This window comes from Dermacentor andersoni, chromosome 4, assembly GCF_023375885.2.
Source record: "Dermacentor andersoni chromosome 4, qqDerAnde1_hic_scaffold, whole genome shotgun sequence".
Lineage (NCBI taxonomy): Eukaryota > Metazoa > Arthropoda > Arachnida > Ixodida > Ixodidae > Dermacentor > Dermacentor andersoni.
The window spans coordinates 37642125-37660873 of NC_092817.1; the positions used below are offsets into that span (position 1 = coordinate 37642125).

Below are 18749 nucleotides of genomic sequence, written 5' to 3' on the forward strand. Positions count from 1 at the left end.
AACAGCCGCCAGAAACCTGCTTGCACGATAACGGTCCCGGTTCGCCTTCTACTCGGCTGAACCGCGTGCTCCCCAAACTATTTCGTTCACTTGAGACTTACATATCGACGCACACACTCCACGCTGCGTCTCCAAAAATTTGTGAGGTTACGCTGAAGTTGACTAATTAAAGAGTATTCTAAGTAGCGGTTAGCGTCAGGCGCGAAAGAATGCGCTGCGGGGCTACGCAGCCAGCTGCTCACGCGCCTATGTTTCACTTACGCAGACTGTACGGGCCCCCGGATGTGGTTTCATTTCAAAACCGTCTCTTTAAAACGTTGCGAAAAAATGCGGATGCCTGCTGACAGCTCACGTTCAAACCATTCCGGAATCAGACGCGGCATCATGTGCTTCGTCCAAACGGGCATTGAACGCGTGAAAACAACGGACTAACAAACAAACCGAGGGACTTTAAAAAAAACGCAGTGCGCGCAAAGTGACAGGAACCGCCTGGGATGATATCAGAGCGAAATTCCCGGAGTGCGAGGAGCGCGCGCCACGGGAGACGATAAAACAACCGCAAGTTCTTCGTTTGTTTGCTTTTTTTTTTTTAAGTCCGCGCGTCTTTCTTTTTTTTTTTTTTCTGGCATGACTCATCGCGCCAGGCGTTCACAAGCTTGCTTGCGTAACCACTCGCGCATGCGCAAGCGCACGCGCCGTGCGCTGTATTCTCGCACCCGGCCGCTTTGCGGCGGCGCGTACTCTGGACCCCATCAGCGCTTTCAGCGGCAGACGACGACCCGCCGCAGTTTGGAGTGTTCGGCAGCACCGGTGTCGACGTAGCCAGCTCTGGTGCGGTGGTAGGAGAGGAAAAAGAAAAGCAAAGCTCGCCAAGCCGAACCTCCGGGTCCAGCGGACACAATCCTAGGTTGGTACTTCCATTATTCTGCCGTTTTCTGCTATGCCGCCAACTCGGAACAACGGGGAACTGCGCGACGACGTCGTCTGCTCTTTGTTTTGGTTGTGCAACAGTCAACGGGAAGGTTAGGCCTGACGCGCCGGCGTCAAAGTTGGGCGTCGGCTGCAGCTTGCGCGCCGGGTGTGTTCTGCTTGTTGCGCTTTGCTCGTTGCCGCTACTGGTTATGCTTACAGTTTGTGACTGACGTTGCTTTGCTTGACGACGCCGTAGTACATCTAACCGTGTCTTGCCGATCTATTTGAAAGCCCATCCCTTAGTCATCTGAAAACAAAGCACTGCGATACGTCATAATAGTTCGTTTTTGTGTAACCCGAGATGGGGGGAGGTGTCGCGCAACTGTTGTGTGAGTTGGGACCTGTCAACCGAACTCTGGCGCGCCTCGCATCGTTTCCCTTGTCGACGGTGTGGCCAGACGTTCGCATTCGCACTTTTCGCTGGGCCGGCAGATTTGTAGGCGCGAATAGCGCCTGTTGGGCATCTTGATCCTTCTCTCCGCGGCTTTGGCTAGGCTGTCAATGACCTATATTGGTTGCGCCCGATTTTGAACAGGGGGCCAATGCCACCCCGTTGGCGCTTATTTATGACCAGTCGTTTTGCAAGTATTTTCTTCGGTCGTGCCTAACCCGCCATTGGAAAATATCCCGTGGAGGCTTGGTTCTGCAGTTTCTTCCAGATTTGCAGTGTTTATCAGTGTTATCGTGCACTCTTGCAGTGATGCAAGAGCGTTACTCGCATGAAAAGTTTACGAGTGACTCCATCTACATTCTGTTACTTAACCGTGTGCTTTGTTCAACGCGGGAATGCCGAAATGCGTAGTTTGCGCTCCATGGCGTTGCTAGTCATCCCGGTACCCTGCCATTGCTACCGGTTAAAATTTCCTCCTATGGCCAGAACGCTTATGGGCGTAGTCTAATTGTGCCACTTTAACGTCCGATTAACGAAGTACCTTGTTGCTCAGATCCCGTATTTCGCGCATACCTAGTTGCTGGTAATCTCTCAAAGATTGTTCAGCTTTATGAACTTTACCTTGACGTAGTACCAACGCGCCGTATACTATACCTTGATCTGGCTGTTGAACTTTCAAGATGCCGCCCATCGTTATATCTGCAGTCTGCTTGTTCGCTAGATCAAGAACACCCCTTCCCCCTCCGCCTGTTTTAAAGCATCGTTGCTTATTACGCAGAATGACATGGGGTAGGCAACCGTCGTGAGGTCTGCTCTAATCCGGCGCGCTCTCTCAATCCCGGCTCCTACTGCGGCCGGCGCTGCGGTGCTACGACTGACGAAGAAGGCCTGTTGCGTAGTCGGCAGTAATGGGATGAAGCCGCGCATTTTGATTGTTGCTGCAGAGAGCTGAACTCTCCACGTGAAACTATGTCGGCGCGCGTACTCGATAAAGGATGACATGAATTATAGCGGTTCTTACTAACGAAGTATGTTACTTGCGAAATCTTTTTCGTTGCATTTCCGACCGATGGTGGTCCTGGCAGAGTTTGCCGTAATCAGCGAGATCGATTCAAGTTTTAAGGAATCGCATGCGTCCCAGCAATCGGGTCCCGACCGCTTCCTGGCAGCAAGGTTTAACTGCCGTGACTTGACGGCACGATTGGGCTGTCACGGCTAAGGTTGCGACGTAATAGCCATAATAGCTCTTCGGTAACGATTGCGAATGGACGTGTCTGCCGCCGCCAGACCGATCGGCCTCTCTCAGCCGTGAATGCCGACTTGGCCTTGTTTGCCAAAGATCTAGGGGGAGAGTCGGACGCGTTGCCACGTCCTCAAAATAGCAGGCGGGCAGCCTCCGAGGGGCGCGTAGGCGCCGGTCGCTGCGCTCAAAGCTTGTGCGGGGAGGCCGCTACGGCGCCATAATTCTGCCCCGACTCCCTCTCGGCGTGCTCGCGTGGGACGAGTTCGGAAGCGTGCGGCCGCGCACAGCTTGGTGCCGAATGAACACGAAAATAGTGCGCCATGCTACGCTTATGCCTGCGGTATCTTCCGGTTACCAGCATGGACCTAGCTCTAGTACACTCAAAAATAACGCGTGTAATTTTTATCCAGAGGTGGCTCTATCGTTGTCCGAGTGTGCACCGCTGTAGTTCCACACTTCGTGTATGTTAAAGCGAGCGCGCACTGGCATGCGGCGAATCCGATGTCGGTGTGCGATTACTCTTTGCGGCCCAGTATCGTGCTTTCAGCGAAGGAAGTATGCTGATAAATGAACGAACAGTTTATGCAGATTGGACAAGTCGCCACACCGGAACGTGTAGTCCCAGCGCCGCACGTGGTACTGAAACGTAAAAAAAAAAAGAAAAAAAAAGCCCTTGATAACAGCAGACACCGCTGTAGTTAGGGCTTAACCATTCAGCTCAAGTAGCTTACGCGCCTGTATTCGGCTTGTTCATGCGTAATCGTGCTCAGCACGCGCTCCTCCTACTTCAGCGTCATTGGTAGCAGACGACGCCAGTTGAACCACGCGCCTGAGCAGCGGCGTCCGGTTGACTCCCCCCCCCTCCCACCTTTCATCCGCTGCGCGTAAACCCTTTCGTGGGGAGGTGGCAAACGTGACTGGGCTAGTTTCTAGGGCGACAGTGTCCATTGTTCCGCCTCCCTCCTTCGCATCCCTCCTGCTGCGATGCGGCCTCGCGGCCCCGTCCGAGCGCGACGCGTGACCCCGCGCGAGCGGCGCAGCCAGAAGCCGGCCTGCCGCCCTTTCCCGCAACCTCTCGTCGGGCTTCCTTCACATTTTCTCGGCTGGCTGCTTTTGGCGGCGTTGCGCCTGCAAACTGGCCCTGCGATTCCCGCCGCCTTTAGTCGAGTTCCTACCGGTAAACGCCGTGGGCCCGCAGCGCGCCCCCCACGCTCCCCTCCCTCTTAAGCGCGTTGCGCCGGAGAACTGGCGATTGCTCCTGCTTGCGTAGCAATTTGTCCTATTCCTAGGCGAGGCCCTTAGGGCCTCGCACACAGTACATAGTACACACACATTACATAAGCTCCCCGCAGGCCGTACTTCGACATCTCCCTCCCCTAAATGGGGGGGATTTCGCCTACCGATTAAGAAATGTAGGTTACGGGAGTAGGTTTGGGAGAGGACGGGGAGAATAGGACAAATTATCTGAATACTCCCTACACCATATCCTTGGGCCACATGCGAGGACCTTTGGCTACTATGATCTGCTGAAGGGACATGACTTTTGAAATAGCTAGGTGGGTTCTTGCCACAGATCAGAGGCCTGGTGTATGAGGAGATACTGTTATGGACATTACTTCAAAGTTGCTTCATTATAGTTACCGTGGTGAATTGTCTGCGTAAAAGATTTCTTTGCGCACCTACTACCATGGTAGCTCAATGGTTGTGGCACTTTGCTGCTGAGCATGAGGTTGTGGGCTTGATTCCCAGCTGTGGCGTCCCATTCTAGTGGGGGCACATTGGAGAAACGCTCATCCTGAGTGTTAGGCTTGATTATGAAACCTCGGGTGGTCAAAATTTAAAGCCCTTCATTGTTGTCTGTCATCGCCCATGTGTTGCTTTGGGATTTTAAACGTCAGGCAATTTCGTTATATTGGAAAATAACTCGGCCCAGGAGCTTGGAATGCTTGAGAAAACAGTGCATGGGAGCAAGGGATGAGAAGACATAATGCGACAGGTTGACATGGCATAGCTGCAGGTTAGTGTACGTTAAGGTGGTCATGTTTGAATTATCACACAGTTGTTTATCATGGATGGCTTAGTGCCCATAGGTGTGTAAGCTTGTGTATATATAATTCATTGAAGGGTGTTTGATTTGAGTTCTGCTTCAGTGCTTTCAAAAGGTGACCCCTGCCTCAGTTTTGTTCATGACCTACGCAGGTGTAAACGTTCTGCTGATCAGCTTGAACAGCTCAGTTTAACTGGCTGCTTTAACTAACTAGTTCCAAAGGAAGCACTTTATTACTAGGTGAAGTGCTGTAATCTTAGAAATTGCTTATTTTTGTAGCAATGTTGTTCACAATTATAAATTTATGGTTTGGGCAGATGCATGTTGGTGTGGTGTGTGTGTGTGTGTGTTTATATAACTAACAGCGTGTGCATGTTGACTGCCCCCCATGCTGTCCCACCCTGGTTACCATGGACACAGTGGTCATCTCCTTCTGAGCGTGCATCATGGACAAGCACCCCAAGTAAGCAGCCTGTTGTGTGCAGAGAAACTGTTGCATGGTACTTGTAGGATCTGGTGCAACCAGTAGACCTTTCATTTGGGGAGAGCCGAGACTTCGCACCTCTTAACTGCATCTTGTGGATGCCTCAGCAGTGCTTTCAATCTGGGAAACACAGGTTCACAACAGTCATGAATGTATGGTGACACAGCCCTCGTTGTAAAGGCCTATAGCTAGTGTGGGTCACTAATGTAAGCACTGTTACTTAATAGCAACATTGCGCAATTTGTAAGTTTTCGAAAGAGTTTTTCAAGTTGCTCTGCATACCCAAAAAACCCACTCCTTTGTATGCCTTTTGCGTTCCTTTGTACGCCTGCCCAATAGTGCCCTTTAACTTTTGGTCCCCCATTTTTGAAACTCCCTATTTTGCTTATTCAAGGATCTCTGGTAGAATTCCAATGTTATTACATTAGTCTGTGGTGCACAATCTGGCCTAAAAGAATTAATGAAAGAAAGGGGTGCTCTTGGCCCATAGAATTGTCTGCCAGTCAGATTGTCAGTTCCTTAACTGTAACTTTAAGTGCAATATAGGAATTTGCTTTAGCAGAAATGACCGAGGGCTAGCACATTCGCTGTGGCAGACCTGTTGATAGTTAGTATGACGAGTGTTGCCAAACCAAAGTGATGTCTGACTGTGTGATTCTCAACGCCTATTTCATTTGCTCTGCTCATATGTGTGCTACATGATCAGATGTTGTACAGTGTTGGCTGATGGGATGACCACATATTCCTAGGGTTGCCGACGAGATTCAGCAGGAGCTTGCAAGCTTCAACGCTGCCTCCTTGAAGCACACAGAGACCCAGGAGAAGGTCCTTCTTCCTTCCAAGGAAGGTTTGTGTCTGCCTTACTGATTAATCAGTGTTGCACATTTTCTCCCATTCTTTTAATTTGTTTGTTTGGAGGTCCTACCTGGTCTAGTTTCCCATTGCCTAGTAAGTGCTAGTGCATGCTTCCTTGCATGTATGTTATGGTGTCAGTGTTGAGTCATTATGGTTAACCCTATAAGTGTCGATTTTTTTTATTGCAGATTCCAATTCTTCTTAGCGACTTATATTGAAAAAAAAATATATTGTGTTGGTATATATGTACTCTTCATTCATGAATAACAACAATAAGAAAGGAAATAAACTTACAAGAGCTAAACATTTGATGCATTGTTATACACATAGTTCAAGGCTTTGAAAATGGGCACACGAGAATATTTCGCAAGACTCAAATGTTCCTGCTCTTACACTAATATATACATCCATAGCGTAATCGAACTGCGTAGGTGCGCACACTCAAGAAAACTGTGTGGTTGTGTGCCCATCAAAAAAAGCAGAACGTAGGACAAACTTTCGCTAATCTTCATCTTGTCGCCAACCTGAAGCAATTAGTTTTCGCGTGTGTCAAAATTAGTGTCAATTAGTGTGTCAATTAGTGTAAAAAAAAAAAGCAACAGAAACGCATGCATGGCGGCATCCTTCCTATGTGCACCCCTGTGAGCACTAAACGAACGAGAAACAAGCGGTCGCCCTTTTAGCGATTAGTAACGAGATAGCCATCAGTTTTGCAAGCGCAAGAAGCCGAAACTGCCCGCGGAACAAAACCCAAACCGCCACCTGCGCGCGCGCCAATGCACGAGCGGTAGTATATAGACATGCGGGAGCAAACTAGCTCTAAAACAAACCATGTAACGAAAACCGAGAGAGGGAGGCACGTGAAAAAAATTCCCTGTATTCCCACATAGTGGCAGCACTTGGCAGAAAAGAAAGTTTGGAAATTGGTGCGCTTTTTAAACTTACAGACAGTGCCGTAAATATACGGCATCGACCATTTTTGAGTTTTTTTCGCAGCGCTGTATATTTTTGTCATTGACCCTCAAAGGGTTAAACTGCCCACTATCATTTGCAGTGTCCAAATTTCTTAGTGAAGTAAAAGTATTCAACCCAGGCCATTGGTATAGGAAATCTTTCTGGCGCTGTTTCGTAACAATTTCATTTCCCATTCTTCTTGCCTTTGTCACAAAGCTTGCTTGAACGCAGCTGTGCAGTCACATTATTGTTAGGATCTGTCACACGGGATGACAGATGAAAATGGAAAATGAAATATTGTTGCAAGAAATGGGCCCTGGTATGGTTCTGCATGAATCTATGTTGTTGCAAGCAGTGCGAGTACAATCAGTGGAAGTATAAGTCTGAGCAAGTCCAAAACAGCTGAAGTGCGTTGTTGCATTACCAGGTTTGACTGCATTTGCAATGATGGTACAATTTGAGCTTCAAAGCATATGTGTAGGACTGTGCAATCACTGGAAATCTGCTACAGCACAATTGCATGTCGCACTCCCATGTAATTAATTTTTTGCACAACGGGCATTGTGATTAGGTTTTTGTTTGTGACCTGCCTTGGTAGCTTAGTGGCTATGGCATTGCACTGGCAAGCTTGAGGTCACAGGTTTGTTCTCGGCCGATACAGCTGCATTTCTATAGGAGCAAAATGCAAAACGCTCGTGTATTTAAATTTAGGTGCATGTTAAATAACCCCAGGCAGTCAAAACTAATCCAGAATCCCCTACTATGGCATGCCTCATAATCGCTGATTTTGGCACATAACGCCACAGAATTGACTTTTATGTGTGTTCACATTTCAATTTGCGATTACCTTGCCCGGTGGTTTGAGCACTGTTCTGACACCTCGAGTTGCAGATAGTTAACCTGTAGTCTTGTTGAGTCAGTGGCCTCGCAGAAAGGCAGGTGAGTTTCCGTGACGGTAATGGGAGCAGGTAAGGCTGTCCATGAAATGTGGTCCGCGTGGCCTGTCGTGCAGATGTGCAGCAGGAGAAGATCCACAACAGCCTGTTGGAAGGTGTGGAGCAGTTTGAGAAGACAAGCATGAAGCATGCACAAACGCAGGAGAAAGTGTGCCTCCCCAAGAAAGAAGGTTAGCGCCGGGTGCGCAAAGCTTCCTACTGGTGTCACTCCTCAAAAATTCAGCACTTGCAGTTCCTTTAATCCCTTGGTGTTGTAGTCATGGCAGTGAGTGGTTGGTGATGGATTTGACTGGCAAAGCAGGCACTGCAAAGTAGATGCAGCAAGTTCTGATGGCCAAAATTCTGTAGGAGCATTGCTGGAAACTTTTTATGGAAAGGAAAATTTAGTCACTTGTATTATTTTGAAGTCATTTGCTAAATATAAGTGTGCTAATGTTCACTACCATGTAACCTGAAAAGCTATTGTCTTGGTAGCATGCTTTATATGTATATTATAGAGGTGGGCGAGTATAAACTTCGAATATGAAATTAAAATTGAATATTGAATAGCCAAATGCAGATGCATGTGTTTACATTAGGATTTCAGTAGGATTAGGTTCCACACCCATACTGAATACTGCAAGAAAGACAGGTATAGTACAGCAACAAAGGATGTTTTAAATTTAAGATCACTAGCTGTCATTAAAAATAGCTATGAATAGCCTCAAAACTTTAGAGCATAATGGCAAACAAGCTTTCCAAGAAAGAATGGCTGCTGTATGACCAGCTTTCCAAAAATGCGAAATGTTTGCCAGGAAAACATAAGTTGTGGAGAAACAAAGAAATGCTCCCGAAGGACTTATGTGCCATAAATGCATGGAAAAGGAGCTGTTTCAAGAAAAAAAAAAATCAAAGGTTGTAGCATAAAAGATGAAACTGATACATGACCAGACTGCCAGAAATGCTAAATGACAGACAAGAAAAATCGCAGTTTGTCATGTAGGCTTTCACTATGAAACTGAAGACAAAGCTTGCGTTACCCATTTTGTTTCTGCATTATTGAAATGTTTTGATCACTTCTGGTAATTTGCAGTACCTTGTTTAGCAGACAGGCAACAGTAACCAGACTTTAACATTCGGTTGTTGCAAAATATTTGGTTGGTTGGTGTGAAATATTCGGAAATATCTGGTGTAGTAGTGGACTAAGTTAAGCATAATGAACTTCGAGCATCTGTGGGAGTGGCACTGCATTTATGCTACTTGTTGCGAGGGCTGCTGCAAGTTTGGTAGCAATATGGAGTGGCACCAGTGAAGCGTTTGCTCTGTGTACATTTCTTCATCTCTTGGTGGTTGGGTCTTGGCATGGGCAACCTTGCCACTGTCTTAGTCTCTTTCCTTCATTGTGACAATGTTCTGTTCTTGTGCTTTTGAGAATGCATGTATTGTTTATTATTGCTACTATTATTAAGCTCTGGTGCGCACGCACTGAGACGGTTGAACTATAAAACATAAGCACTTGCAGCATCCTGCAGTACGCTTTGCCAAAGGTTTGGGCACTGTTGTGTGTTAAGTACATGAAAATGAGCATTGCTGTGTATTGCGCAACCATTCTTAGAAACAATATATATGCATTTTGATTGTCCGTGTTAAAAGTTCGTGTGTGAATCATTATTGCGAGTCTGCACCTTGCGTATGGTTAGTTCGAATAAAGTGCAGTGTCTTGGCATCGCATGAACTGGAGCAAGGTACCTCCTGTTCGCACACTACTGTGCCTGTAGAGTTCCTTGGTGGTGTTATACCATTTTCACTCAGCCAGTGGTGATCTTTTTCTGCAGTGTCCCAAAATGGACAACAACAGGCAAGCATTATTAGGTGGCATCAAGGGCTTTGAGAAGTCCCGGTTAAAGCACACAGTCACCAAGGTGAAACAGTTCAAGCCCACAGCACAAGGTTCGAGAGACACGGCATGGCAGTGATAGCCCCTAGAAACATGGCTACTATCCCCCCCTGACCCCAGACTAGTGTAGCAGCAGTTGCAGCAAGCATGTCAGTGGTGCTTGGCCGCCACTGCATGCATTGTGGCCCCCAGGCAGAGCTTTTGTCCTCTGGCTTCCCAAAATGTGAACAGTTGCTTAGTGTGAAAATTCTGCTTTACTGGGCGTTGTGCACATTCCCAAGTATGCCAGTGCTAGTCCTTATCCTCCTAATCCTTTAATCTGCTGGCTTCCTTTTGCTAAAACCTGGTAAGCAAGGTGCTTTTGATTCAGCACTGCAAAATTGCACTCCTGAGCTGCGTTGCAGTTGCCAAATTTTTTTTCATAACAAGTTTGTGTTGTGCTTTGGTTCATTTTAATTACATTCCATTGCGTGCACTGTTTGATTTGGTGGCAGCAAGACTCTGAAGAGGTGCAGGAAGTTGGAGGATAGTTGAATACTTCAGTGCATTGTAGCAGATTTAGTAGTAATGACTGACAGCATTGGCTGTTTCATGTATTTGGTTCATGGCAGGTTCATCAATATCCGTGCCAGCAAACTTCATGTGCACCAATTCAGGGTCTCCTCATGGGCTTTTAACTGTGGGGTCTCCTGTCCTAACTACTGTGTGGTGTCCACAAGCATGCCTCTTTTCCTTAATCCACCCAATTCTGTCTTAATGGTGCATGCTTTCCTCATTCAGAGTAATTGACATGCAATCTTTCTTGCAGACATTGAGTCGGAGAAGGAGCACAAGCAGATGATTGAAGGCATTGAGACCTTTGACCCCTCGAAGCTGAAACATGCGGAGACCAGTGTTAAGAACCCACTGCCGACCAAGGAAGGTATGTCCAGTCTTTTAGAACAGACATGTGGGTGCTGCACTTTGTTTCTATTGGAATTTAGCAATATTGTCAGCTCAATCCCTATGCTTCATGTCTTGTAAAAGTGTGCAATAAGTGTGTAGTATGAGGAGCTTACAATATCTCGAAAGATTCCAGTGCTCCTATGAAACTATTTAAGCTATATATTTAAACATATAATAGCATGCAAAGTGCTTTTAGATATGAAAATAAGAAATTCGGCAGAGACACTTAAGACTGCTTACATGTGGGAATGCGAAAGCATTATAGTCGCTTTGGTGAAATGTTTATTTCTGCACGTTCCTTGTCTGCACAGGCTCTCGTCCGCGTTTTAACTGCGCTTTAGTAAGGCCAAATGAAAACGGGCCAAGCGTCTCAATGCACTCGCTTGCCCGCGAGGAGTTCAAAACTCAAAGGACCACTCAGCGGCATTCAATTGGACATTAATGCTTCTTATTTTACTCATTTTATACTCGTGATGTATTGCCCATTGACTGCCCTGCCCATTGCCCATTGGCACTGCCCATTGGCTGCGCTGTCACGTGCCCAATGATGCATGCTCCAAGTTGCACACACTAGGCACACATTTAGTCAACCAGAACTGTAGCCGCTGTGGCGTTGGGGAAGTACGCTTGTCTCTCACCCCAAAGGCCCGAATTCTGTTCCCACCCAGACCGAAATTTACCTGATCTAGGAACTTCCCCGAGAAATTTGACGTGAATGCTAGTATTTTTTAATGTGGTTTTACTCTTTGCCATCAGCCATTTTTGGTACCATCATTCGGTCACACCACCGACTACAATGCGTATTTTTGCGTAATGGGGCATATAATGCTTTCGCATTAATATACAATTACGGAAGCTAAAGACTTGGTGTAGCTGCATCTTTTGGCTTAGACAATGGCCATTTGCATGGCATGATGAGCGATCTGCTACTGCAGTGCACATATTTTTTTGAAATTACGTGTGCCGGGGCTTGCATTGGGTGTCTCAATATCATCTCACACAAAAGGCTTCAACAAGAGCACTATATGCTGTTACTGAGAATGAGATGCACAAACATCAGGTAGCGTGGCTGGGAAAGGCAATTATGCAATGGGCTGTTTCTCTGCCAGCATTCTGCTTTAGGTGGCAATGAATATTGCAGAACTAACTTGATTGGATAGCATGAAATATGCTGCTGACAGATATCATTGTAGTTGGCTTATTTAGCGAATGAGTGACATTTGCTCAGTTCTAGAAGTTGCTGGTTTGTTGCATCTTTTAATGCAGTGAAACTTCACTTGACCGAACATTTCAGTTTGAACCTTATGGAACATACCACAGTACCATTATTACATTCAATGTAAGTAAACATAGCCTAGTAAATTGCTGTAGCACTTTCGTAGCCCTTCTAAAGAGGCACGTTCTAACCAGGTAGCACAAACAGGCCTGCAATAATGTACGTTGAATCCATACCATGCCTGTGTGTAGTTGCGTGCCAGTTATTGTCCTTGCAGTAATTCAAAGCACGATTTTGAAGTGCCCGTTTCAGGTTTGTGACAGCAGTTGGCTCACTGCTATATTTACAGAATGCTTCTGATGCAAAGTCGCATCTGCACCTGCTGCAGTATTTATGGGACTCTCCTATTGAGCAATGATTTCTCCTGCTTGATTTCCAGCCAAGGCAGCCAAATTCTGACAAGGGATGACTGCAAAAATGCTCTTGTTCTGATCAAACTTCTGAACCCTGCGCTACAATGTCTGAGTTGGTTTACGACCAATCTGCTGATATGGACAGCATGGTGACTATCAGCATAATCATAGTGACAAATTGAATAAAAGTGGGATAAATTGATGCATCTTAAGGGTTGATAGCGGGGGCAAAGCACCTTGCAAAGCTATAGCAAGTCCTGCTGATCTACGATTTGGCCAGAAAGTTATATTCGTAGTTGTTGCCTTTGTACAGGCATCTTCTAGCTAATGTTAATTGAATCAGTGTTACAACTTCAAGCAGTTCGAAGTTAATGTGAGCCTACTGCAGTTACTATCCCATAGGCCCTATTTAGTCATGTAACATACCTTGCATGCATATTCAAGATGTGCTAATTGCCCGAGGTTCTTGTTTTACAATAGCTGTGTACACGGTAGCTTGGTTAAGTGAAGTTTTGCTGTAGCTTAACATTGCTTCTTTACTAACCTGAAGTCCTTGCGAAAATGTTACCTTTCATCCTACATCTGCTTCTGCTTGTTGCATATAATTTATGGTCAAGCTTTTTTAGCATGCACCTCACTTAAATTTTAAAGTAGATAGCTTTTTTTTTTTCATATCGGATCGAATGAACTTGTGCTCGGGACTCCCCATTTGTGTGTGGTGGGATGGCCACGTAGCTTCACAAGAGGCTGCAAGGAGGTGTCGCTTGTAGGGACCTTTCCAATGAAGAGCCATTTGAAATAAATTAATTCATCCATTCCGATTGGTTTCCACACATAGGATATATCATCGCTGAGTAAAGAGGAGAAAAGCATTGCTTATTGCATCACTTTTATTGTTAGCTTTGCATCAGGTACAGTAGCATTGTATTGTGGCAGTTTGTTTTGATGACTGAAGCACACCCAAAGAAGCTTCAAGATCAAAAAAATTGATTGACCTGCTAAAAATTATTGCATTTGCTTGTCCGAAAGCATTACACACCACTGCATCATGCTTTAAACAGCAAAGCTCCATTGAAGACTTAACATGCAGTCTTCATATAGCCTTGATTTGTATGATGCATTTAATCCACAAGTTTCAATGCATAATTCAGTGGGGTCAGAAAGCTGTTTGCATGCTTACTTGGGTAATCAGCTTAGACAGTAATGTTTGCAACAAGATTTCCAAAATATGTGCTCTGCAGAATAGTTACCTGCCATCACGTATTCATCACAAAAAACAAGTGTTTACTTTCACATTTTCTCCCAAGTGGCTGGAACCGAAACCACCAGTGTGGATTACATAATCTTCACATGCACTAGAGTTGAATGACATACTAATACTTCACCTTCATGCGTAATGCAATAGACGTGTTTTTAAGTTATTGTGATAACCAAATTGTATGTGGCTTGTGAAAGGCCAGTGCAGCACCTTTAATGGGACTTGGAACACTGCTCGGAACATGTTGAGAATTTGTACTGAAGAGTTGGCATTGCATCCATGGGAATGAGCTATCGCCTAAGCATGAAGTAATGAAATAGTTTCGGTTAGTAGGGAAAGGCATGGTAAAATTAGCTCGTGAAGCATTCTAACATGTACTATCGGGGACAAAAGTCTCCGGACCGCCGCGCACGGCCGCCGGAGCATCAGCGAGCGCATCGCCGCGCGCCCTCGCGGTGACGCACCTGGTGACGAGACCGACGCTGCGCGCATGCGCATCCTTTCTTACCTGCGAGCATGTCGCTTTACTAGCTGGGAGCCGCCGCTGATCGGTTGTCTGGGGCGCGCCGGCAGGAGCCGTCGCTGCAGTGGCACGCTGCTGACTCATCGGTAAATCGTTCTGCACGGGAGTTGACAGGCGCTTCTCGCTCGATTGCCCTGGCGCTGGCACCCGACTACGATAACGCTCGTCTTCGCCAATTATCAGCGCAGCGCGTGTGAAGGCCGTGTAAAATAAATAAAGCAACAATTACAACACCGCAAACAATGAAATATCCGGAGTGCCTGTCGCACGATGCGGCCCCTTCACATTTGAACGGTCAAACAAGACACTGTACACTCGAGAGCGCGCTGAGGAGCACTAGTCAGTGTAATGCTGCAGGCCGAATAAAAATATAGGAAACAAGCTCTGCGGGCATAACTTATGCTATGCGGGCTGTGAAACAGTCACATCGTGTATGAGTGAATGCAAGCGCGACCACTTGATACCGCATCGGCTAAGGTGCTGTGCATTTTGTAATCGTCTCTTTATTGCTTTATTATGGCCGGAAAAGTGACGAAGATAACCGACAAGCGTTATCATAGGCGTGTGCAAGTGTATGGGCAAGCGAGTGACACGCGCCGCTAATTGCTGATGAGTCAGCAGCGTGCCACTGCAGCGACGGCCCCTGCCGGCGCGCCCCAGACAACCGATCAGCGGCGGCTCCCAGCTAGTAAACCGACATGCTCGCAGGTAAGAAAGGATGCGCATGCGCGCAGCGTCGGTCTCGTCACCAGGCGCGTCACCGCGAGAGCGCGCGACGATGCGCTCGCTGCTGCTCCGGCGGCCGTGCGCGGCGATCCGGAGACTTTTGTCCCCGATAGTACATAGCATGGGACCATACATTGGTACATGACCTCATTCACTGTCAAATTTGCCTGTCATCTTAATGCTATTGTAGCTTTTACATGTTAATGCTTTCATGGACATGTAGGGGCATCAGGAAGCGCCAGTGCCAACCAAGGTCACTTGTTTCCTTTCTAACTTTGCTTGGGAGCACTTGTTGCGAAAGGCAGTGGGGACATAACACATTTTCATGAAGGGTTTTGCTTGTCTACCCAAATTTTGAGACCAAGCGTAGAACTGACATTGCTCCAACTTGACGCCCCGCATGTTGTTTACCTGGCAGTTGTCCTGTATTGTTGCATGCTCTATTAGGCTCTACTCGGGGACAGTTTTTTCTCGCATTGCCCAGTGTTGCTTTGGGACATTAAACCAAATATACTGATAAGTCGGTGAATTAATCATTTGGATGGTGATCAGCATTGTTGCCCTAATTCATTGCGTTCTGCTGGAGCGTTCAGTGTTTGCTACTCATAAATATTTTGAAGGTGGGAAATATTTGCTACAACGAAACCCCAGTGGTAACGTAACCTATGGCAGACATCCAAATTAAAGCAAGTATGAGCTGTAAGGAAAAGGGAACTGCTGTACCTCTAGACCTAGCCACAAGAAACCTATATCGGGTTCGCCTTGTACTTCGCATGACCTTTACTGGCGAGCTCTGCAACCCATGGTGCCTTAAGTCTCAAGACTACTCTGCATCTTATTGGTGGCATACATGGTTGCAGCACATGCATTTCAATTTGGGCAGAGGTTGGCATTGTCACAATCATATTCCATTATTGTGCACTTTAAAAATAGGACCACAGCCTCACATTAATACCCCTGTCAAGCAGGCAAGTTAAGTGCACTTACCGGGAGTGCACTTCGGGACCTTGAGTGCCACTTAAGGCTATGCAGTGCTAAACGGGAAAAATGGGAGCGCACTCGCAGTAAAAAATATTGGCGACATACTAAAATAGTGTTTCTTTGAAGATTTAGATTAAATTAAAACCTAAATAGTCATTGTTTTAGTTGTATTATAACCAAAAATCTTAATCTATATTTACTCAACAAAAATGGAAATATATTTATATTAGTGTTGCAAGTCAATGCCGACCAAGACGAGTGCCTAGCCAATCCAGAACAAGGTCGTGGTGTCCGACGAGGCGACATTTGATCTTGCTAAAACAGAATACTGGAGATTTCTGTTCTGATTATTTTGTTTAAAGCTGTTCAACAGGTAAAATGGACTTGTGTTCTTTTTCTGTGCATTACATTGTGTATTGTTGAAACCGCTGGTGGCGAGGCTACGCACTCGGCCAGCAAAGCGCGTTCCGTAAACGCACTCCGTCTGGAGTGCACTCTTCTGCGGGTACTCTGCTTGCGATGTTTAGATTAGGGAAAGTGCCCTTAATACAGTCACTCCGTAAGTGCCTTTGCCCGCTTGACAGGGGTATAACTTTTGGGCTTTAACATTTTGCTGTATTATGGGGGGGGCTGTTCCTGACGCCTCAGCTGTTTGCCAAGGTACCCTGTACCAAAAACTTGCCAACTTTGTTTGTCTTCATTAAGTTAGCCACACCACGTCATCTTTTGAAGACCGACTAAGAACATTTATATTTCCCTAAAAATGTTTGTTAAGGATAAATTGAGAAGCTGCAAAGTCTCCCAGAACCTTTGTAATTTACAAGCGCTGTAATCCGTTAAAATGACTCATCAAATGTTGGCTATCCACTCAAAGCAAAATTTTGCCATCGAATGAACTGATAATTCAGTAAATCTGCAAGAGAAATCTGCTGAAATGGCAACACTGTGGCTCAATCAATCCTTCCCGACTACGCACTTTGGCTCGCATGTAGTGCTACTACTTTGCCTTCAGTTCTCCTTTTAATCTTCAGTAATCTTGCACTTGATGGTATGTTCATTTCAAATGTGCCCTGGTATCCAGGGATCGTTTTTCTGTATCCCTTCGATTTAAAATGGTATCAGTGTGCACATTGTCTTTCAGGAAAAAAATTTGCAGGGATCTCTTAGGAGTGCCCTTGCTTCCTTATAGTACCTAGATACACCTAAAGTTAAGAGTCCAGATATAAATGTTTTGCTTTTGGTGCACCCTTCATAAATGTCTGGTTCTACTGTGGGGAAGAGTAATATGTCAGGCCCGTTAACATTTATGTAGCATGTACAGCCTGGTTTCTGGTTTGGTGTTCCTGTTGTAGTTAAATGAAACTGTTCCATGCATGTGCACGGCTGTTATTTTGACGGCACGTTGCTGCTGTTTTAAAATCTTCCTTTCATGCGTTTGCTGGAAAACTGGTTTGATATAATGCAGAGATTCTTTTCATTCAGTTAATTTTTTCTGCTGCTCACAACCAGCCATCCTTGTTACAACATAGATGGAGTGCCATTTGAACCACCACAAAACTTGGAATACAGTTGCATATAAACTAGATCTGTATACGTCCATTGTGCTGCACTGATTCTGTCTAATTGCTTGAAAATGTCCTCCCATTTTTAAAGCTACCTTGAGATGGGTGCTTGGTTGAATAAGCTGCTAGGTTTTGGTACCAACTATTTTAACACTGGGCTAGCTCATCTCTCAAATTGCACCACCATCTTGCTGCTGTAAGAGATACACTACAATATGATTAGAAATGCACACTCCATTGCAACAAAGTGGCCTTTCTTTTGCAATAGGCTATGCGTAAGGAATGTAACTTTTTTTGCAGTTTGTAAGGACATTACTATAACAAGGATGAGGTCCTGTGTGGAGGTGCAAGTGGTGTGCAACAATTCTATTTAATGTTGCCGTTACTTTCAGAATGATCATTTCTGACAAGTGATGTTGGTGCTTCTGCATGCTCATTGTGGCCGACTTTTTTTGTTTCAGTCATAGAGCAGGAGAAAGCTGCGTGAAGAGCTGCGCTAATGCCAACACAACCGATGCCAAGAGAAACAAAGATCCAGTCATCGTGTATCTCCTTGTCCCGTTTTTTTTCTTCTGCATCCTCCCGGGGGTCTTCCTCTTCACATCCTGGGCATGCATCCCTCTTGTAACTCGGTGTCCACATCAGCTGTTTCTTTAGTAGCATTATTTGTGGCAGCCTTTCATCAACAGAGGTGCTTGTCTGTGCGTGCATGGTTGTCGGTAGCAGAGGGTCACGAATGCTTAAATCTGTGCAACCAGAAGGTGCTCTGTGGTTGGGGTTGCCTTGGCTGATGTCTGACTGTGCTGTGTTTTTACACATCGGCACCATGCAACAACAGATTGTGTGAAAGATTCCTGTTTAGGCTGCCTTACGATTTGCAAACAAGGTTTTTTTTTTTTTGAGCTGGTTGTGGCACCTTTCGTTATCGATGCATTTTGTACGTGGAAAGGCGGTCGGATGTTTATTTAATAAATAATTTCACTTTCGGAACCGTCTCAACTCCAATGTTTTCGCAAGAAAGTACTGCAGGAGCAGACTGGCAAAGCCGGCGGCATCAAAGGTGGGTGGCAGGCTGGCAGCTGCTGTTCACATTGCTTGGGAAGTTTCACCTGAATGGTGAAGCATTAACAGCAATAGCAACTTTTGTTGTTTAAGGCATTAGAATATTAAAGTATGGCTGGTAGCTTTATGGGCAATATAAATAATATATATGCTTTGAGCACTGGGCGAATACAGCGATGGGGTAGGGAATGGCCGGACAATGAGGTAGTAAGTGTTCATATATCAAGGACATGACCATGCGAGTGTGGCTGTAGTTAGTACAATTGCCAACGAAATGAAGGCTCG

General features: G+C 45.9%; 1 protein-coding gene across 1 annotated transcript; it reads left to right on the top strand.

Annotated features, from left to right (window-relative positions):
* Positions 1 to 815: 815 nt before the first annotated feature.
* Positions 816 to 18392, top strand: cib (thymosin beta cib). Its single transcript, XM_050184017.3, has 6 exons — positions 816 to 907; positions 5074 to 5116; positions 5887 to 5984; positions 7959 to 8072; positions 10587 to 10700; positions 17864 to 18392. The coding sequence occupies exons 2-6, from the start codon at positions 5100 to 5102 to the stop codon at positions 17887 to 17889; spliced, it is 369 nt and encodes a 122-aa protein (XP_050039974.1). The 5' UTR covers positions 816 to 907; positions 5074 to 5099; the 3' UTR covers positions 17890 to 18392.
* The last annotated feature ends 357 nt before the right edge of the window (positions 18393 to 18749 follow it).